Genomic DNA, 23,424 nt, shown 5'->3' with positions numbered 1-23,424 from the left:
CGCCTTTCCATATCTTGAGCAATTGCGCGCGGTGGATCCAGTGCAAGACCATAAAACAAAGCTGTCCTGTTGACTCGAGTTTTAAATCTCCGGACTACTCAAAACGTTTAACGAATTTTTTAACCAATTCATCCCAGAGCTATACGGTCACTTCGTTCCACATCAGAATGTTTTAAGGAATTGTCAGATCATTTCACTTCTGATTTTTGTAATGACGAGAATATAAAGAAAACCTCTTTGCTCAATGAAAATGTTGGACTAACTCCCTGCTTGATTTTTTTAATGTGTATATGCTTTAAAGCTGGGGCTTGAAATGCCTCGGCCGCGTTCGTTGACTAATTTCATAACGCTTATGTTTGTTTGCTATGGACACTGTGTTCCAGTGGAAATGTTTTCTTACATAAGAAAAGACGTATTTTTTTCTCATCGCTTTTCTGTGTTGATTGATAAAGTTGGCAGCATTCAGTTACGGGTGCAGATGGGTCACTCCTAACATACCGAACACGATAACAAACTTCAAACAACGAAACGAGTGCACAAATTTCCTGCACGGAAAAAAACGAGGCAAAATGTATTTGAAATACTCATGTATTTGAAGACGATTAGTACAGTTGTTTAGAAGTCACTAACGATTAAACAAACTGAAGATACGAGATAAATGCTTTTGCGTAGTTTCTGATTTATTGGTGTTTTCTTGCCTAATCATAGTGTAAATTGTTTTTAAGGTATTAAATTGGTATACATTTATGCAAGCGAGCACTTATGTTTCTTGTTTGCAAATTTAATTTCCTTATTTTTTTAGATTCCGACATTCACTTCTGAAAATTATACTAAGGGTTCATTTGATTGGGAACCAACGAACAAACGAACAGACGGACGGACGGACGGACGGACGGACGAGTAAATTATTAAAATTCGAATGACGACAAATTCTATTTTATTTCAATAGATGGCGAGTGTGTTGTAAAACATGATCAGCGTATAGATTGTGGCTCTGAAGGAATGACGCCAAGCCAGTGCAAAGAAAAACAATGCTGTTACCAAGACAACGTCCCCAGCGGCGTGCCTCATTGCTTTTACAATAAGACCTATATGGGTAAGATATATTGAATAAAAACAAGCCGATAAATGGGTGTGTTCATCACCCTTGTATAACAAATGAAGACAGATCATATTCAAGGCTAGTCTTTTTTCAAGAGAGTCGTGATTATTTTAAAACTATTTGGGACACCGCTGCGACTTGTCGCATAGTGTGTTCACCTTTACGGTTTATACTATTTGTCCGTATAACAAAAATTCAAAACTTTTATCGTCCTGAAAATTTACAACAACTATTCTGTTTGGAGTTGTCTTTCAGTTGGCAGCTATCCACTGTTTGGTAAATCGTATTCTTTAACTACCCATTTGAGCAAGTGTAACTGAGCTCATGATTTTACGTAGCTTATCATGGCAATTGGGAGGCGCGGTGGCCTAATGGTTAGCGCGCTCGGCTCCGAGTCGAACGGCCCGGGTTCGAGGCCTGGCCGGGGCGCTGCGTTGTGTTCTTGGGCAAGACACTTTACTCTCACAGTGCCTCTCTCCACCCAGGTGTATAAATGGGTACCGGCGAATTTACTGCTTGGGGGTAACCCTGCGATTGACTAGCATCCCATCCAGGGGGGAGTAGCAATACTCATAGTCGCTTAATGCTACGGAAACCGGGATAAGCCCCAGCTGTATGAGCCTCGAGCATAGGAATTATAATAATAATAATAATAATAATAATAATAATAATAATAATAATAATAATAATAATAATAAGCATTTTTATCCATGGCCTCCCTCGGGCTACACAGACTAAAATGGCAATTAGCTAATAATAAAAAAAGAATAAAAGAGGTAGACTGTTCCAGAGTTCAGGCGACGAAACAGCAAAAGCTCGAGACCCAGACTTAAGGTGGAATTTGACAGGGTTAAGGCGTGAAGAGTGTGATGATCGGAGGGTTCTTGAAGGTTGGTAGTGCGTTAACAAATCTTGAATGTAGATAGGAGATTGTTGATGGAGAGCATTGAAGATAAGTAGCAGAATCTTAAATTTAATGCATTCAGAAATAGGAAGCCAGTGTAGTTCTTTCAATATCGGAGTGACGTGGTCGTATTTTCGCGAACAGGTGATAAGTCGAGCAGCGGCGTTCTGAACAGACTGGAGCTTTTTAAGGCATACTTCGGCACATTGTATAAAAGAGAGTTGCAGTGGTCGAGTTTGGAAGACACAAAAGCATGGACCAAGATCTCGGTTGTTTTCGTGGATAAGTACTTCCTTATACGGGAGATGTTTCGGAGATTATAAGAAGCTGCTTTACAAATGGAACCGATATGCGGAAGCATAGTCATAGTACTGTCAAATATTACACTGATGTTTCTAGCAAATTGAGATGGCTGAATTATGTCTTGACCAAAACGGATTGGAGGTAGAGACTGCTGTGGGTTGTGTTTTGAGTAAAGGAAGAGAAGTTCAGTCTTGTCCTTATTCAGCTTTAGCTTGTTGAGAAACATCCACTTGTCAAGATCAGACAAACATTCCTCGATTTTTCCAACTGTATTGGTTAATTCGACGTCGTTGTTTGTTGAAAAAGAGATATATAACTGAGTATAGTCAGCGTAGAAGTGAAATTCCATTTCGTGGTGTCGTAGAATGTCAGCCAATGGTGCAGTATAAAGTAAGTACAGGACAGGCCCTAGGACCGAACCTTGGGGGGATCCCGCATTTGAGCTCACGAGACTGCGATTTAGTTCCATCGATTAAGGTAAATTGTGTACGGTTGGTAAGATACGAACGAAACCATTCAAGGGAAGTGCCACAGATTGAAAACTTGGAGTTCAGCCTTTTTACCAGAATGTCGTGATCGACAGTGTCAAAAGCAGCAGATAGATCAAGTAGCAGGAGTATAACACAGTGACGATCGTCAATGGCACGCAAAATATCATTGTGTACACGTACAAGAGCAGTTTCACAGCTATGGAATCGCTTATAGGCTGATTGCAGCGGTTCATTAAGCTGGTTGGATTCCAAGTAGTCCTAAAGACGTACTGCAACAACTTTTTCGATCATTTTTGAAATGACCTTGAGGTTTGAGATAGGCCTATAATTTATACTGAGGATTTCGTGATCCAGGGATGGTTTCTTGAGTAGTGGCAATAAGACGGCAGTTTTTAGTGAAGGAGGCACATATCCAGATTCCAGGGACAAGTTCACAATCCTACATAGTTTTGGAAGAAGCATGCCAAAGTTTTCTTTTAACAAAAGAGCAGGCAGAGGGTCCAGGCTACAAGACTTAGACGCAACAGTACGTGCAACCTTCGAAAGTTCAATGATTGAAGTAGGTGAAAAGGCATTCAACTGACAGTCAAGCGTCGATTTATCTAAGGTGCAGAAGAGATCAGGCGTTTCGGAAACTTCGAGTTTACTTCTAATATTGATAATTTTATTTTCGAAGAAAGTGACAAAATTATTGACAAGTTCTGTAGCCGAGGATTATGACGGAAGACACTTCTCCGGCTTCCTGTGGAGAAGGCGGTCGATGGTGCGAAAAAGGGACTTGTTATCGTTTCCAGCCTCGTCTATAAGATTGGAGTAATAATCCATTTTTGATTTAAAACTAGTGTTTTTTACAACAAGGCACGGTTCGACGTAAGATTGGTAATCAGACGCAAGACAGGACCGACGCCAGCACCGTTCTTGTTTGCGACAAATGGTCTTCTTCTCCCTAATCTCATTATTATACCAAGGAGCACGAGGTCTTAGGGTGATAATCCTTGTGCGCAAGGGTGCATGTTCATCCAGGATCGAGGATAAAACGGCATCATACTGATCGCAAAGCTCCGTAATATCTGGTGAAGGTGATTTGACCAGAGAAGATGAGTTGATATCTTTGCATAGCTTATGTAGATTGACAGTTGCAATTGACATTGCATCTTCTCACCACGAAATTGCATTGACATTGCATCTTCCAGATTTCGGTTAGGGGAAATGTCTGTTTAGGGAAACTCCCAGTAATATCTGGGTATTTTTTTTAATGGCTTCTTATATGAAAGTGAATCAGCCTAATTCTATCTTCTTGCTAACATATTCGCAACATGGCGTAGTCCATTTTTCCCTCCCTCCACTTGAGCTACCTGTCTTATATTTTACATATATATTACACCTAACATTCAGCGGGTTTTCTCTCACCTTTGCTGGGATATTTCATTGATTGTTTTTCTAATGTAGTCTTAAGTGACTGTTTGAAAATAAGGTGACCACACCTGTGGCCAGAATAGCCCAATACAATAAGTATGTTCATTTTAATTGAGAAGAAGCAACATACCTTATTGTTACTTATTTTCTCGGGAACTTAATTTCGCGAAAATGGAACGTGCATAATTCGCGGGACTTAATTTTCGCGATTTGGCCCAAAATACGCAATGAACATAAAAAATACAATAGCAAACGTTTGAAATAAATTTTCGCGGGTTTTTAATTTCGCTTTTTTTTTTAAAGTCGCGAAAATCGCGAAAATTAAGTCCCGCAAAAATAAGCAACAATAAGGTACCTAAAAAGTATTTCCATCCAATACTTTCAATCTCAGTGCTGATTTGGTCGAAAAAATTGGTCGTAAAATTCTTTTACTTTCCACCCCGCCCTGATGACCATCGCCGGCTAAACGCTAAATGAAGGCCTCGGTTAGCTTTATTTCTCTGGTTTCTCTGTTACCCTTTGTCCGAGTAAAGATGGTTTCCGCCGAACACTCGAGCATTAATAATACAGGCAAAAATAAAGTTACCACAAAGATCCCATAGCATGGTAACAATTTGAGTACAGCTAACAAAAACCTACCAAAACTTTAGGTCTCAAGCTGACCACCCGATAGAAAAATGGATTTGAAGTTATCTACGTTTCAAGCCAGTTAAAAAACAAAATGGCGCGCGTTTTAATCATTTTTACAAGGTTTAACTTTTATTTTCTCCAGAATGCTTTAGAGTTTAATCACTGGGTCACTTAGACAAATGAATTTCAGTCAGAGATGTTTCAAATAGTATTTGCTTTAATAGGTCATATATTGAAGAAATCATTTTCTTTGTTTTATTTTTTAAACAGCTGCCCTCCCCACCACCAAACCAACTGGTAAGTAATTTTTATTTGTATTAAATACAGTCCACTTGTAGCAAATACAGTCGAACCTCCATCTACGGCCAGCTCTCTATAACAGCCGAGATGTTTTTTCCCAGCCCTAAACCAAGCCACCCAGTTTTCACTCTTATTGAACGGCCAGTTAATTCTGCATCATTGTATACGTTGTAGAAGAGTTAGACCTTGTACTACCCATTTTCTAACTTTGTTTCGTAGTTTTTTTTTTCTATTTGACAATTAGATTTCGAGCCCGAAATTTCTCTTTTTGCAATCTCTGTTTCGATATTTTCTTCTTCGATTTAAGTCAAAATCGCCTCATTGAGAGCAGCGATTACTTCCATCTTCTTTGCGACAGTGGATTTGTAATGTTTATTTCAACTTTCTTGTCACGGATTTGTTTTTATGATCGTTAGTTGCCGCCAACTCTTTTGCTTCGTTTATTACTTGTACATGTGTCTTGTATCCACGACAAATTCTCATCCACTTAATAAGGCTCAGCGATATATTGACGACTCCTTCCAATGACCTAATTTAGACAAAGCCAGTATTCAGCCAGCAGAATATCGAATGCGATGACTCGACGGGGCTAAGTACAAATTGCCTCATAGTCAATCTCTGATAAATACTCCTAATTAAAAACTACGCAGGATACTGAGTTATAAATATAATATTTCATTTGCCAGGAAATTTATTAAAGTAATCATTTGCTTTGTTTTGTATTCTGAACAGTTGCTCCCACCACCTCCAAGGGTAAGTAATTTTGATTTATAATAAATACAGTCTATTGTTAGGAAATACAGTCAAACCTCCACATACAGCACCGTTTCTTTGACGGCCAGGATGTACGGATACATCTGATTGAAAAATAAAAACAAAATACAATCAAATGAACGAACGAACCGGCTAACGTACGGGCAGACGGACGAGTAAATTATTACGTTTAAATGCGAATGACGACAAATTTGATTTTATTTCAATAGATAGCGAATGCCTCGTTGATCAATATCAGCGTTTTGATTGTGGCTTTGAAGGAATGACGCAAATCCAGTGCAAAGAAAAACAATGCTGTTACCAAGACAACGGCGTGCCACTTTGCTTTTACAGTAAAATTCAAATGGGTAAGATATACTGATTTACAACCTGCACAAATAGGTGCGTTTATCACCCTTGTATAACAAATAAAGACGGAGCATATTTACGCTGTAGGTGTCGCGTTGTGCGAGTTTTATTTTAGCTTCCCTTCGTAACACAACAACATATAATTTGGCGGCTCTAATCTACTCGCTTTTCCATGTGTTCTCGGGAATCCCGAGTGCTGTAATACACGCGGGACTGTACAAATGTTGCTTTTCGTGGAGTGTTCTCTCCATAACAGTAGGCTCTTCTTTTTTTGCTAGAAAATCGTAAAATATTTTGGACTTATTGAATATTTTTTGCTTTGTTTTATCTTCCAAACGTCAAGCAAATGTTGCATTATGGTTTATATTACTAATTTGTCCGTGAAAGAAAAATTCTAACTTTTTTTTTTAATTGATCACTTGCTGACACAAAAAAAGAAACAAATAACGCATACAGTACAAACACTAAAGCACGTAAAATACAGCAAGAATAAAAAGTAGGTAATCCTAATTACAATGGTTTAAATACATTAGAAAAATTACAATGAGTTAGTCAGTCAGGGGGAGGGGAAATAGTTTCTATATATGAATACAAGAGCGTTTACTGCTTTGCTAAAAAGATAACAGTCCTTTAGTCAGATTCTAACTTGAATCGTTATGACAATTTATCTTTTTGCCATGTGATCATCTGTGATGTAGATGACTTATGCGTGAAAATATGTCCATCTGGAGGAATGAGAAAGCGTCACGCACCTGATTACCTGACTGACAGGTATTCATTGGTTCAGGGTCCCATCCATTTAGCACGCGACAAACGAGACGGAAACGGAATGGAATTGTCGGACAAGAATGGTGAGAGAAAGACATAATTCTTATAAGATTAAATTTAGAAATACAGTAAATACAAGCGAAAATAATGAACGACGTTTCGGTGACATCCTGGCACCATTTTCAAGTTAAAATTCATTTGCGAAAGAGAGTTTCTTTTTATTTTATAAGAATCTAGTTTATAAGAATATCGAGGCTGAAATTGGCGAATTTTTAAGAATATTTTAAGAATAAACCTGAGGGTGAGATTTTGAAAAGAAATATAGTTTTGAGTTGAAGATTTGTAAATACAATACAATTAAATATGTTTTTAGTTGAAACAAAATCAGGTATTTTCATTTCCATCACTTTATCTTTGTGAGGAATGCTTTGTTTAAAGCCAAAACGGCCAGGCTGCAACCAAAACCAATGTTACATGTGCACAATATAACACGAAACAATTCTGGACACCAAACACTTGTAATTGACTATCCAATACCTGCTAAAACGGAAATGTCAAACGGTATTTTCTAAGAATGTTCATAAGAATATTTTAGCCTAAAATCGGCAGAAAAATAAGAATATTCAGCCCGGCTGGGTCGGAAAAACTGTATTCTTATAAAAAAAAAGAGTGTATTTATACTAAGATAAAGGGAAAGTTCGATTGCTTGATCCACGAAATGTTGTGGATTCGCATGAAGAAACCTAGTCTTAACACTCAGTCGGACTCAATTCGTGCGAAGGTATTTGTTTAGGCTTGAACGGACATTGTTCTCATTGATGAACATGAACATTGAACAGTTATTTTTATCTTAATTTATTCATTATCACACATTTATCTTAGTATAAATAACTATCTTTCGCATATGATTATTTTCGCTTGTATTTATTGTTAAAAGACATAATTGTTAGTTCATGGTGAGCATCAGACAAGGATTTTATCCACATTCAAGACATTTCCAGCCAGTTGTCTGTTGCATAAAGCTATGCCTGATACCACAAACAAGAGCATAGAACGTTTGAGAACGGTCAAAAACATCCAGCCAAAACCAAAGGACTGTTCACAACTTAGCCATTAAATTATTGTCAATTAAGTTTGAGGAAAAACTATAAATTTATTGTTTAACATCCCATGGCCAGACAATAATCATCTTTAGAGGAAAAATTAAGGCGCATGCAATTTGCAATGGACAATATATATGGGTTATTGACCAAGCGTGAGGTCAAGATGGCAGGATATTGGCCAAGTTCTTTTTTTGCGCGTTTATGGACCGAGACGAAGTCGAGGTCCATAAACGCGCAAAAAAGAACGAGGCCAATATCCTGCCTTCTTGACCGAACAAGCTTGGTCAATAAAGGATTTATTATATGACTTTTTTCAAGTACTGAAAAGGAAGCCAGTTGCATGCACATTCAATGGCGCACGCTTTCATTGGTTTAAAAGTTTAATGAGTGACTGTCAAATTCTTGAATGAATCGAGACGAAGTTAGACTACGAGCAGTCCCTATTTTTTTCGCAGAGTCCGTCGAGCTTGAAGCGATTTTTTTTCGAAGAGTTCGTCGAGCTTATAGCGAAAAAAATTACGAGTGGGGGAAGGAGGCGGGGCAAGGCGAGAAGCGAAAAAAATAGGGACTACCCGCTAAGCCACAGTGTTTGAATTATGCGTTGCTCTCACAACGCAAAAATATGATTGGCTAACGCTTGGAGCGTTGACAGCAAGATGTCAATACGTTGTTAACACTTGCATGTCATATTGCGAAGCGATGGGAGCGGGAGCTTTTGAGCTCTCGAAATCGCTTCTTGAATCGTACTTTGTCGCTATAAAATTGCATCTCCGAAGAACATTTTTAATTCAGTGTATGAGCAGCAAGCCGCCAAAGTACGGAGCGAAAGTAAGAGAGGAGAATTCAACCAAAAGTAGCTTTATTCCACAGAAATTCAAGGCTCGTAAACAAGACAACGGCTGTTTTGCGCGAGCTTCGTAATTACAACACGGTGGGCACAAAGTGACCCAAAAACGCTCACCTTCATTCATCTTTTTCGTTTTTGATACTGGCTACCTGAAATTTTGCATAAATATAGAACTCGTCATTCTGAAAAATCGTATGTTTTTTGTTTTTCGAATTTCGAATTTTTTTTGGCAGAAAAATGACGTCACAAAGTTGACGCCAATTTTTTTTTAAATTGATATGGAACATTTTATGACAGTTTCTGAAAGAACTTGTCGCAAAGATCCTAAAATTGAAAAAAATTCTGAAATACGTCAATCCAAACCAAAGTTATGGTGCATTGAAGTTTGAGTTTTCCGCCATTTTGAGCTATTTTTAGTAACAAAAAGGCGGGAAATTCAAACTTCAATTAGCGATAACTTTTGATTAGATTGACATATCTCAGAATTTTTTTCAGTTTCAAGATCTTTGTGACAAGTTCTTTCAGAAACTGTCAAAAAATGTTCCATACTAATTAAAAAAAAATTGGCGCCAACTTTGTGACGTCATTTTCCCGCCAAAAAAGTCGAAATTCGAAAAACAAAAAACATTCGATTTTTCAGAATGACGAGTTCTATATTTATGCAAAATTTCAGGTAGCCAGTATCAAAAACGAAAAAGATGAATGAAGGTGAGCGTTTTTGGGTCACTTTGTGCCCACCGTGCAAGCCGGGAATAAACAAATTTAAACAAACAGAAGCGCTTTAAACACTTACATCAAGCTGCCTTTAGCCCATAGAGGTGAATCAGTGTTAAAAAATAAACATTGCTGGAACTGATAAATCGCCAGAGATAAAACTTTGCAGACGATTCATCAAAAAAGCTTTGAGTTTGATGCGTACGTGACAAACCCAACCAAGTGCAGCGGTGTCAATTGACAGTACGTCAAAATGCGGAAATATTATTGGACACGGCAAATTAGATTTGAAATCGAAGCCAAAAATCACTCGGCCGTGAAAGGTCAAACGCTGTGGCTTTGCGGGTAGTCCCTATTTTTTTTCGCTTCTCGCCTTACCCCGCCTCCTCCCCCCCGCGCGTAATTTTTTCGCTATAAGCTCGACGAACTCTTCGAAAAAAAATTTCGCTTCAAGCTCGACGGACTCTGCGAAAAAATAGGGACTGCTTACCCCGCCTCCTCCCCCCGCGCGTAATTTTTTCGCTATAAGCTCGACGAACTCTTCGAAAAAAATTTCGCTTCAAGCTCGACGGACTCTGCGAAAAAATAGGGACTGCTCGTAGTCTAAGACGAAGTAAAACGACTCGACAACAGCGAAATTCAACTCTTTTTTTAAAACCGTCAAAAGGATATTGAAATGGCTAAAATTGCGAATCAACGTTGAGTTTGAAACACACATGTAAATTAGGAGTTGTGGCACAAACCGTGACAACTCGCTCGGCTCGCCCAGGCTCGCCTCGCTCCTTGTCACAATTTGTGTCCACAACTCCTAATTTACATGTGTGTGCGGAACGCAAGACGCCTTTCTTACCCCTCTTGCGCCACGAGTTGCAAAAAAGGCGTTGGCGGCACCTCTAACGGCCCGCAGCAACAGAGAGCGCCACCTGTGTGCTAGATTTATTTTTCAATTGAACAAATATTTTTCTTTAGTATATGCAACAGATGGCTGCCGCAAGATATTCGTCAGAAGTTTTGCAAGCTATGATGGAGGAAAACCTCCGTGAATTTCAAAGAAACCCCCAAAGAAATTTGTCTTTTTCACTCGCCCACACCGATTTTAACGAATGGCTTAGAGTATGGAAAATGGACATACCCGAAACTGACACAAACAACAAAGATCTTTACATTTTTGCAAGAAAAAACAAGAAAAAGTTTTATGATCTTTTAGTAAGCGAAATTGATGACTTACGAAGCTTAAAAGCAAGCTTTGGACTTGAAGTTAAATTTTCGATACAAAGAGACGGAGTTACGCAACACATGAACCACTATTTCAGTGAAAGAGAACCGCACGTGTTTTCAAAAAACACCAAAGAAGAAATCGAAAAAGAGTTTGACAGATTTATCGAAAAAGCAAAGGGAGAAATTGAGGCTTGGTCAGAGAAGGGCTCGGGGTGGAAAATTGAAAGAATAGAAATGGCGTATATCAATGTCGCGCGTTATCAGCCATTGAGAGGGGGGAGTTATCTGCCTTTACCACCAAAATTGGCAAACAAAAAAGCAGTTATTAACGTGCAAAACAGGGATAACGAATGTTTGAAATGGGCTTTGAGAGCTGCATTATTTCCGCCAAGAGATGGGAAAAATCCGCAAAGAACAAGCAGATACCCAGTTGACGACGGAATAAACTACAATGGAATCGATTTTCCAACGCCACTAAAGCAGATTGACAGGCTTGAGGCGCAAAACAGAGGCCTTGCAATAAATGTGTTCGGATGGGAAGACGACTGTGTGATACCACTTAGAATAAGCGAAAAAGAAAACAGCATTCCCCGTATTTGTCTTATGTTGATAGAGTCGGGATTAATCCAGCACTACTGTTTTGTAAAAAGAGAAAACGCATTGCTCTACGACCAGACAAAATCACACAACAAAAAACACTTTTGCATGTTGTGCTTGACAAGTTTTACAAGAGCAGACTTGCTCGAGAGTCACAAAAAATATTGCAATGGGGTTAAGGGAAGGCCAACAAGAATCGAAATGCCGGAAGAGGGGAAAAACACTCTTTCTTTTAAAAACTATCAAAAACAAATGAAAGCGCCTTTTGTAATTTACGCCGACTTTGAGGCATTGTTAAGAAAGATGCAAGGATGTAAACGCGAAACGCCCGAGGACCGCCAGAAGAGAAAAGAACAAGGGGAAGAACTGGAAGACTTGAAGAAAAAAAGCTACACAGACAAGACAGAACAGCACGAGGCGTGTGGATTTGCTTACACGGTTGTAAGGAGTGACGGCAAACACGAAAAGCCTTTTGTTTACAGGGGCGAAAACGCAGTTGAAGTATTTTTGAACTGCCTTTTAAGTGAAGAGAAAAAAATAAGATTTGAATTGTCAAAGCAAAAACCCCTTGTGATGACTTGGGAAGACTGGGAAAAATTCAAAAATGCAACCGATTGCCACATTTGCGAAAAAACGCTAATGAAACAAACTTTTTAGACTCGTTGCCGGTATGGATTGGGAATAATAAAGAACTTAATTACTTTGGGCAATTACACAAAAAATGTTATTACAGACGTAAAAAAGCAGTGCAAGGTCTGGATACCAAAAATTACTATGAGCTAAAAAAGCTGACAAAAAAAGCACACATAGAGGCCGCAAAAAACCAAAAAAATTGTTTAGCTTGTCACAAGCCGCTTATCCAGCCGAACTACAAAGATGTGGTAAAGGACCACTGCCACATAACAGGAAAGTTCCGAGGAGCCGCGCACAACATTTGTAACTTGATGATGAGAATAAATCCAAAAAAGGTCCAAATACCAGTTGTATTTTACAACTTGAGGGGCTATGATGCGCACCATTTAATGCAGAAAATGGCAAAAATTTCAAAAGAGGAAAATAAAGAGGTGAGGTGTATCGCAAACAACATGGAAAAATACATTTCATTTTCATTGGGCGGACTGCGTTTTATTGACAGCTTGAACTTTCTTCAAGGAAAACTTGAAAAACTTGTAGAAGCGACCCCGAAAGAGTCATTAAAGATAACAAAATCTATTTCAACAAAGTCTGATGAAAGTTTTGAACTTCTTTGCAAAAAGGGAATTTATCCTTATGAATACATGGACTTATGGGAAAGATTTACAGAAACAGCTTTGCCAAAAAAAGAAAAGTTTTACAGCAAACTCGCCGACGAGCACATTACAGACGAAGAGTATGAACACGCGCAAAAAGTGTGGAAAACTTTTGGCTGCCAGACCCTGGGCGACTACCACGATTTGTACGTTAAGACTGACGTGACCCTGTTAGCCGACGTTTTTGAAAACTTCCGAAAACTCTGTCTTGAGAAGTATGAGTTGGATCCCGCGAATTATTACACGACGCCAGGCCTTTCTTGGGACGCACTCTTGAAAAAGACAGGCGTGGAGCTTGAGTTACTTACAAACTATAAAATGCATCTTTTTGTCGAAAGGGGAATAAGAGGCGGAATTTCGATGGTAAGCAAGAGATATGCAAAGGCGAACAACCCTTATGTTGAGGGATTTGACCCGAGCCAGCCAAAAAAATACATAACGTACCTCGATGCGAATAACCTTTACGGGTGGGCAATGAGCAAGCCGCTTCCAAAAAGTGGTTTTAGATGGAAAAAGGTTAGGCCGACAGAAAAAGAAATAATGACAAAAAAAGAGTTTGCAAAAGCTGGATGGATTTTAGAGGTGGACTTAGAATACCCGAAAGAGCTGCATAAAGAACAAAACAGCTATCCATTAGCACCAGAGAAAAAGAAAATAAACAAAGAAATGTTTTCACCTTACCAAAATAAAATAATAAAAAATCTTAATTTAAAGCTGCCAGAAAGCGAAAAGCTTGTATTGACTCTTGGAGACAAAACCAATTACGTCGTGCATTACCGAAACTTGCAGTTTTATCTAAAACAGGGAATGAAACTCAAAAAAGTGCACAGGGTCTTAGAGTTTGAACAAGAGGCGTGGATGGAGCCGTACATCAGGATGAACACAGAATTCCGAAAAGAAGCGAAAAGCGTCTTTGAAAAGAACTTTTACAAGCTAATGAATAACTCAGTTTTTGGAAAAACAATGGAAAACTTAAGAAACCGTGTAGACATAAGAATAGTGCGCAGCGACGAAAAAAAGAAAATAAGAAAATTAGTTGCAAGCCCATTGTATTCAAGGCATGTGATGTTTTCAAACGATCTGGTTGGAATAGACATGCGAAAAAGTAAGCTTTTTCTTAATAAACCGGTCTACACAGGCATGACCATCCTTGACGTAAGCAAGTTATGTATGTACGATTTTTATTACAACCACCTGAAAAAGGAGTACGGGGAGCGTTGCGAGCTTTTGTATACAGACACAGACAGCCTTTTGCTTGAGATAGAAACAGAAGACGTTTACGCGGACATGACAAAAAACATTGACAATTATGACACAAGCGACTACCCAAAAGAGCATTCACTTTATTCAAACGAAAACAAAAAGGTGTTGGGAAAAATGAAAGACGAATGCGCAGGAAAACTAATTTCAGAGTGTGTTTGTTTGAGGCCAAAAATGTATTCAATAATGACAGAAGACAAAAAAAATATAAAAAAGGCAAAGGGGGTAAAAGAGTGTGTGACAAAGAAAAAAATAGATCATAAAAACTTCAAAGATACACTTTTTCAAAACAAGGAAAGCTTTCACGAAATGCACATGCCGAGGAGCTATGCCCACGAGATGTATTCGATAGTGGTAAACAAAAAATCGCTGTCGCCATTTGACTCAAAGCGATGGATAGCGGATGATGGGATACATACAAATGCTTACGGGTATAAGTTTTGCGAAACACCTACATAAACAGAACTTTTATAGCTTTTCTGAGCCCAAGGGGCTCAAGCACTAAGTGCTTGGTGGTAACTGTGTATTTGGAGGAATAACAAGCAATTCTTCACGCACGAAGCCGCGCTTTGGGCCATCGTGCAAGTAATAAAGCACTGGCTGATCAGGTTTAGTAACAGACCTTTCGATGCTGTAGACTTTTAATGACCAAATCGGATCTGTTGCCCTTTTTACGCCGCCTTCCAGCTCGCCAGGTTGGTAGAGGAAGCGCACATTAACGAGAGAGGGGAGTTTTTTTTCTTTCTTGCCAACAGGTCTTGTATATTTTGAGGACGGCTTGGACGAAACAGCCTTTTCTTTGATTGCAGCAGCAGGTTTCTTGCCAGTAAGACTGGTTACTTCGTTGTTCAGAGCGGTAACAACTTCGGGAAGCCTTTTTACCCACGCTGTCGACCGCTGGCCAGATGGCAGGTTCATCTCGACACCGTACTGATAACCAAACAGGCGCCCTGCCAGTGTTTGATTAAAACGTTCAACAATAGCTTGATCTCTGTGAATGTTAACACGCCCGCGTCTAATATAGGTTTTGTGATTTTCCATTTCTTTAGTAACAGCTCCCATGAATTCGCGACCAGGGTCAACTTGCAGCATCTGTGGCCATTTTAGTGCACTTCGCCTGTAAATTGTCTGAAAACCTTTTGCAACCTCAGTTGAATCTTTGGAGGTCAAAGGCTCGGCCTCTTTGAAACGGCTGGCAACGTCAACAACAGTCAGCGCGTATTTGTAAACTTTTCGCCCTCTCGGCAGTTTGTCGTGTGGCAGAAAAAGAAGGTCCGCCTGGTGGACCGCGTTAGGGGTAGAAACATCGAATTTTGGGCGAGGAACGTATCGTGGTGCCGGAAGGTAGATCTGCCAAAGGGCCTGCTTAACTAGCCACTTTTTTGAGGCATCTTCGGAAACCTTGGCCGCCTCGGCTAATTTTTTTATCGCGGCAATTCCTTTCCAGTAGCCCTGGGGGCTATAGTAGACTTTCGAGATTTTCTTCGAAAAGTTTTGCTCCGCAAAAATCTTTGCATCCATGCGTATACAAGAAAAAAAAGAAACCTTTAAAGAAACCGAAAGGCAGCGTACCCAAGTGCAAGCGCGCCAGCGCCAACGAACATAAGTTCACCTTGTTTCTGCTGCTCACTTGGCTGATAGAAATCAGAGAACTTGGGTTCTTTCGGAGGAATCATTTGTTTGTCAGGATGTGCCTGGTTGTAGAGTTTGAAAGCGTAGTCTGTGTTCGTAAAGTTTTGTTTCGCTTGCTGTTTGATCTCATTGTTGGTTTCGATCCAGTCGAGAAGCTTCGTGCGGTCGCGAGAGTACTTCGCGTAAGCTGCCTGGTAAGCCTCGAGAGCTTTGTCGTGTCTTTCTTTTTCTTTCAAAGCGGCGTCATCTCCGCCACCCAAAGCTCGAGCAAGATAGTTGCCGCCAATGAAAGCAGCAGCGTTCAAGATAGCTCCGCCAGCCATAATCGCGACGCTTGCCATTTTGTTATTATACTATTCTAATTTTTTTTTAATTGGTTGGGAGAATTTTCTGGTCCTCGAGATACTGTTTAAGTGCAACGCTGCCAGCCATGACGGCTGTGAACTTTACATAGTTCATAAAACTGCTGCTTGGGTCGGATGTGAAGTTTTCTTTTACAACTTTTTTTGCAGCCCAGCCGATTCCGGCGGCGAGACCTGTAATGGTGGCGGCATCCATGAGCGTTTTCACGAGCTTGTTGTCGGACATGGCGGTTCAGTATAAAATAATAAAAAATATTCAATTGAAAAATTTTTTTGTTTATTCTTCACCGTTTTGCGAAGCAAAGTTTGCAACTTCTTCACCAGATTCAACTTCTTTTGTTTTTTTTATACCTCTTTTAAAAATTGTATCCTCATCCTTTTGCACCCGAATAGCGGTTTTAACGCAAGTTTTGGAAAATTCAAACCAAAGTTATGCAATACCAGCCATAGCTGCACCTTTAACAAGGCTGTCAAGAATAAAACCAAGGGACATTGTCGGTATAATAAATGAAAAAGAAATGTTCAAAAGAAATTTTTTAATCCATCGGACGGATTCCTCTTTGTTTGCGAGGTCTAATGGCATTTTGGATTGTCGAAGGCGTGTCTGAAGAACGCGTTGCAACCCTTCCAATACTTTCTGCTGTAACTGGTGTGTCATCAGTTATAAGAGTTGGCGGAGCTTTAAATGTTGGACTTCTTTTTTCGTTTATAAAGGCTTTTATGTCTTCGCGTTTCACATAAGTTGTAACGATTGCAACGCCGATACCAAGCAAAGATATCCATTGATTTGTGGTGAGACCGCTTGATTGCGGCTGAGGCTCGGGCGGAGCTGGTTCCGTTACGGCCGGTGGTGTTACATTTCGCTTTGCAGCAGCAGATTTCTTTTCCTTTTCTTTTGCAATTATTGCAGCAGCCTCGACAGCAGCTTTTTTCTGTGCTTCACGAGCCTGTTTTGTTTTTTCAGCTGCAAGCTTGCCAGCAGCAACTCGCTTTGGATTTTTGGCAGGCTTTGTTGCTGGAGTTGTTGAAGTAACTTGTTTCTGTTCTTCTTGAGCGATCGGAGTTTGTTCGAGCTCGGCCATTTATAATAAAAAAAAATAATATTTTAATAGAAAATTGCTCAGCAAGATTTTTTGCTAAGCAATTGCTAAGCATTGTTCAGTAATTACTTAGCATTTTTTTAGCATTGCTCAGAAAAATCTTCAGTAGTGTTTGTGTCCGCATCTTTGGAAGCACCTTTGGTTTCGCACAGCGAAGTGTGCGACTTTGTAGCTTCGTTTAAATTAACGTGCTTTGTTGTGATGAGCGCAGCATTTGCAACGGCAAGAAATCGGCCGCATTTCAAAGCCAGACCGCCTGCCAAAGTGGACAGCTCTTTACTGATAATGTAGTCGTTTTTGAGTTCCTTCTGATAATCATTGACGTCCTTGATATTTACGGCCATACCAACGACTTTAGTAACAAGAAAAATAAAGCTGTCAATCAAGCTGTCGGTTGTTTTGGATCCAACGTATGCCTCATATCTCTTTAAGTACTTTTCAACTTCTTTATCAGTCAAGCGCTTCACCTGCTCGTGTGTCAGTTGCACACCGATTGCTTCTTTGGCTTTTCCTGTTGAAACAAGGATTGCAAGCTGTTCACGCAAAGCAGGAATGTCAGGGCCTTGAATGAGTGCCATAGCGCTTTCTGTACTTTCTGGTTCAGCTCCTAGCAGTTCCATTACGGAAGCTAATTCTTGTTCACTTGCAGCGCCCTTGACGCTCTCGGGAGGAGAAGTTGCGAACGGGTCAGCCATTTATTACTCTAAAAAATATGTTCAATAAGAAAATTTTGTGCCGTAAGGGTGGCGATGAGAAATGACAAGATGCGAAAACTTATTTTTTTTTAGCTTCAAAATGATTTCTTTGTAATCCTCATGGGCAAGTTCGCCAGCGTAATCCTCAAAGATTGCCTTCGTGGTCTTGGCAGAGGGGGTGTAAAAGAAAACGATTGCCGCAACATTTTCGCGGAATGAGGATGTTATGCTTGTCAATTTTTGAGTTAACACCCATACGCTCAAACCTGCGTGGCGAGCAGAGAAAGCAAGATTCACCAACTCCCCTGTTCTTCCTTTTACATCTTTCGAAGCAGCACAGTCGTCGAGGATGATAAGCGTGTTCGTTCCCTCAAAAAGAAATCTTGAAAGCCTTAACAAAGATTCAACCTCGTGCTGCTCGCAAATTAAAACAAAAAATCGAAGATCTTCCTCAGCAAAGCGATAATAAGTCTTGTTGTGCGCGAACGTCGGGCAGATGAGCACGATGTAGTCAAACTTGCCTCGGAAAGGGCCACAAAGCTGATTGACCACGTATCTTGTTTTTCCTGAGTTCGTTGGTCCCACAATGAGGGCGTTGAAGGGTATATTGGCAGGATCCATCTTCGTTCGTATATGTACCTAAGGTACACTTTTTCAAAGAAAAAATTATAAAAGCACAGATTCTAACTGCCTGCCAATTATATTCATTTGGGCGTCGCTGATTACGTAAATGTGGCAGTTCAAATTACCTGAGCCGCTTGCTTTCCTCTCTAGCTCAAGCTGGACACCGTCCTTTGTGTTCACAAGGCGCGTGCCGCTTCCGTGCATCGAGTGGTCAGCCATGGAACGCAGATCAATAAGAAGGCCAAACTTGTCTTCTGTGTAAAACTTTTGCAGAGTCATGTGCTGCGTTTTATTTTTTTCTTTCATGTAGAATCTTTTAACTTCTCCCCAAATGTCCATTCCTTCGATGCCGTTGTTGTACAGCATGTTTGGCGAGCCGTTGACAGTGATGCTTACTTTTGTAAGGTCCGGGTTAATGTACTTTTCCGAGCTCCTTGCACCTTTGTTATATTGCTCAATAAATAGGAGCAAGATACCTTTCATGGACCTCCTCTGCGGGTTGACCCTTAGATTCAGACGTGTGTCGGAGCCTTTTGCAAAAGCCGTCACTTTATCACGCTGGATGTGGTCGTAAGCGAACTCTTTGCCGCCCGAATAAGCGCTGAACGCTTCATCTGCAATTTCCTTGCTTCTTATCATCTCGTACTCCAGCTGGATGTTTGTCAACTTGTATTTTAGTTTTGTTGTATCTGAGCCTCTGACCACATGTTCGGCTGCCGCGAGCTTCAGTTCGAACACAAGATCGTTGTATAGTGCCTGAGGATAAAATGCCCCATGGTCAGTTAAAATCTGGTGATCCAGGCGGATGCGGTATTTATTTCCATATATCTCATTCAGCTTTTTTTCTGCGTCCACACCTGAAGTTTTCTTATCGCCAGCATTTGAGCGAATTTTGTTAAGGTCCTCGCTCTGAATGCCCTCTGGCACCCTGTCGTCGCGCTCCTCCTGCGAAAGGAAAAAATCCTCAAATATTTTGTAGATGTCATAGCCCACCGTGTCCTGCACGACGGTGCCTTCGTACTTTACAACAAACTTGTCGACCAGAGCTCGGCTGACGTTGTCAACCAGAAAGTTGTTGGCATGGCCTCCGCTCAAGTCGATGTTGAAGCGCAGCGCCAGCGAGCCAGGCACAATGACCTCGTTTTCGTTCAGCTTGGGCACTGAAACATACAACGTTTCCTCTGGATTGGCTTCTGTGCGGTCAAAAGTGATTCGTTTTACCGCGCGCTCGGCTTTCAGTGCGCCGAGTATTTTCTCTGTGCGTCCCGGTCGAAGGTTTTCTTGAACAGCATCCATCTCTCGATTGTTTTTATTGTTAAATTGAAAAGTTTAATTTGAAAATATATATAAATTACGTAATGGCGGAAGGTGGTGGTGAGTTTGGATACGATGACCATGATTTGGACAAAGATCTTGACCACAACAGTGATAACGATGATAAAGAGGAACAAGAGGTCGACACAACCAGACCATTTCAGCCCGGGAGTGCATCCACACCCTACCATGGGGGTGAACAACATGAAATGCAAACAATGCAGCACGAACAGAGCGGGCTGCCAGACACATCCTACGTTGAAACACCTTTGTTGGGAAGCTTTATTCATCAAGATGACAAACCGGCAATGATTGACAGAGCTAAAGATTTTATCAAAAGAAAATTCCCCAAAGTGAACTTCGCAAAAATAGGCCCAATCGGTTTCAGCAAAAAGCCTGGCAATGATACAACAATCGTTTCATTTGGTGCAAAAGGTGGTGAGACAGAAATTTTAAAAAAAGATGGTAGTGGTCTTCTCAAAAAATTCACAGACAAGTTTAAAGCCTCCCTTGGGCCAGAAGCAGAATCTCTGATTGCTCAAGACAATGAAGAAATAAGAGAAAGGAGACAAATATTAAGAGAAGCTGAAAGTCAACTACAACAGGCAGAAACAATTGACATGCAGAAAGAAAAAGTCACCCAAGAAGTAGAAGATTTCAGAATAAGAATCGAGCGAATAAATGCCAAGATGGAACAACTTGGGTCAAATGTTGAAAATGAATCAGAATTGCGCAGACTTAAGCAACTGAAAAAAAATCTTGAAAAGGATTTTGAAAACAAAAAAAAAGAAGTTGCTGCTCTTGAAAAACAAGCTAAGCAGAAGGCAAAAGAACAAACACGAGTCGACCAACTAAGGGCAGGCCTCGCTGCCAAAGAGAGCGAAAGAAACACTTTCCAAGAAAGGCTCAACGACACAAGAGCGTTGGATGATCTAAAAGAAAAAGAAGCCGAGCTGAAGCAACAAAACGAGGAAGATCAAGCTGTTATAGAGGATGAGAATGCATCCCCCACTAACAAACAAGCTGCGGAAGAAAGAGTTGCAGAAAGAACCGAGGAGCTCGGGCGTTTGCAAACGCAGATTGCAGAAAGAGAAAGGGCGCTTCCACTTCGTGAGAGGATCAAAGAGATCTTCAAAAAATATGGCGTGACAGTAACAGCAATACTTCTTGCTGCTGGTGTCACGATTGGTTCTGTAATTGGTGCCATTACAAACTCTTTGAAGGCCACCGGCAAAGCGTTGGGAAAAGGCCTAAGTGATATTGGCTCAAAGGTAGCATCAGCTCTGCCTGGTCTCATTGGCTCGATTGCGAAATTTCTTTTCAAAACCGCTGGTCAAGTAATTGGATTTCTTGCAGAGCACACCTGGCTGCTTATCCTTGCTGTGGTTGCTTTTCTTGTTGAAAAATACATCAAAAAGAGACGTTAGCGCATAAGGGTGTAGAGCAAAGCTGCTGCTCCAACCGCGCCAACAGCGACAGTTGCTTTGTTTATTTCGTGTGAATCATTGGCTACGGCCTTCGTAGGTTTAGCGCTTTGCGCGTTGCTAGCTTGTGTTTCAGCAGCGCTTGCTGCAGGTGCCTGATTTTTTTTTGCTGTGGCGCTCTTGTGTATAGGATTTGAAGGGTGGCTGTTTGGTGGGTTGATTTTTGATTTTCCTCCGGCCATCAGTTTAAGAGCTGCTTTTTTTGTAGCTTTATTAACCTCATCATTCACTCCTAATTTCATCCCAACAACAGCCTGCTTAAGCTGGTTATTGTAGCCAACAACGCTTTCTGTGTTTATCACCATACGAGCGGGCATCAGCCAGGCACCTGGGCAGACTGCAAGGTTAAGCCGAACCTTAGCTTCGTCGATGGCTAGTTGGTATCTTTGGACCGACTTTGCCAGATCAGGTTGCCTTATAGCGTCTTCAACCAACACGAGGAACTCACTTTGCGCTTCCTTTGCACGGCCGCCTGTTCCAAGTATGCTACTTCGAACGTTCACCTGCGAACCGAGAATACAGTAGACAAAAGCCTCTATCGACTGGTTTACTCTCGACAAACCTGCCTGAGTAAGCCCTTCAGTGCCGTTAGGACAAAACCAGTCTGCCTGTGCATATGCAGCGTCGTCTGGCTCGATGTATTGAATCAAGTTACCTTTGCTTGCAGTTCCACCTTCATCCGAAAATTTATCGTAATCGGGGTATTTTGCTCCAGTTTTTTGTATACCATGCCCTGATATCCAGATATAAACGTTACCAAGTCCGTGGTTTGCGCCTGTTGTGAAACGGAAATCGCTTGACGGGTCGACACCGAACTCAGCGCATATTCTTTTGTAAGAAGCCACGTCGTACTTGTTGTCAAACTGGCTAAACGTTGGGTCGCCAGGCAAGGCACTTACGCTCTGAATCCCCCCCATCTGAAACAATATTCGCCTTATCGTGAAATAAACGTGAAAAAGGTAAAAATTTCGCACAATCGGTGGCAAGCTAAGAGATGAGTGTTCTTCATCGAAAATTTCTCGGCTTACCCCACTGCCTGTTGTCGCACACCAAACAGCAAAGTTAAGTTGCTGAGGCCAGTAGCCCATATTTTGGCTAGCAAGCCACCTTTTTGACTCTTTTCCTGATGTATGCTTCAGTTTTGTTTTTTGAAAAATCTCTCTTAATTTCGTTGTGAAATATTGGTCTGGTGTGACGTAGATGTTTATTTGGCTGTTAAATATTTTTTTCAAACTCGGTGCGGCTTCGTGAAATCCAACCGCGGGAATTGGCAAAGATGAGCCTTTTGCGCCGCTTGGTGACAGCTGTTGTGGAAAACCGCCTGAAATTTGATTCACCCCCAGTGCTTTTTTCATCTCTGGGCTCCAATATTTGCTGTCAGAGCCAAAAACATTTATCAAATGGCCTTGCCCTGCCTTGAAATAAATGTCTGCCGTTGCTGTGTGGTTGTAAGCGAACTCAACCTGTGCAACAAATTTTGTTCGGTCAGCGTTTGGATATTTTGCAAGAAAAGGTTTCCACGCATTGTCTTTTGCCGCTTCAGAAATTGTAGCTGCTTCTGTGGTTTTCATCCACTTCATAAAATCTCTTTCTTTGGAATCAAGAAAAGTTGATTGAGAAATGTCATCAGCTCTCGGAATAGGCGGAGCCATTTTATATTAAAGATTTATTTTTTCAAAAGATAATTATAAAGATGGTTGTGCTCACAATCGACGCGAGTTCCAACGGGGAAGCTGTTTACTTTGACCAGCCAATTGAAAAACCAAGGTTTATCAGCCTGCTGTCATGCTCGTTACAAAACAGCTGGCGTAATCTGGAAGAAATTGGCTCCATAAGCATTAAACAAAACAATGTGAGCAACAATGTTGCTGATTTTTTTCCAGGCAACTACAATTTTGATGAAATTACAACTTACCTGACTAATAAGTTCAAAGATCAACAAAAGCTAACAGTAAAAAGGGATGATTTTAAAAGAGGCTTTTCAATAACAAAAACAAAAAATATTGAAAGCTTTTCTTTTGATAAAAATCTTTCTAAACTTTTTAAGAACACAATTGTTGATGCTGCTAACGCAAGAATTGAAGATTTTACTAAGCCAGACTTTTATTACATTCACTGCGATTTACTTTCCAAAGAAAATAACTTGTAT

At 40.5% G+C, this 23,424-nt stretch overlaps 1 protein-coding gene across 1 annotated transcript in view; it reads left to right on the top strand.

Annotated features, from left to right (window-relative positions):
- Positions 1–23,424, top strand: part of LOC144633287 (uncharacterized) — a 36,321-nt gene that overhangs the window by 6,507 nt on the left and 6,390 nt on the right. Inside the window, exons 5-9 of the mRNA XM_078492139.1 lie at positions 950–1,096; positions 5,117–5,143; positions 5,879–5,899; positions 6,130–6,267; positions 6,967–7,119. Coding sequence (XP_078348265.1) covers positions 950–1,096; positions 5,117–5,143; positions 5,879–5,899; positions 6,130–6,267; positions 6,967–7,119 — 486 coding nt within the window. The remainder of the gene's footprint in view (positions 1–949; positions 1,097–5,116; positions 5,144–5,878; positions 5,900–6,129; positions 6,268–6,966; positions 7,120–23,424) is intronic.

Source organism: Oculina patagonica, chromosome 12 (genome assembly GCF_052425735.1).
Source record: "Oculina patagonica isolate OP01 chromosome 12, crgOcupat, whole genome shotgun sequence".
Lineage (NCBI taxonomy): Eukaryota > Metazoa > Cnidaria > Anthozoa > Scleractinia > Oculinidae > Oculina > Oculina patagonica.
The sequence above is the reverse complement of the archived record's forward strand: the minus strand, read 5'-3'. Positions and strand labels throughout refer to the sequence as shown.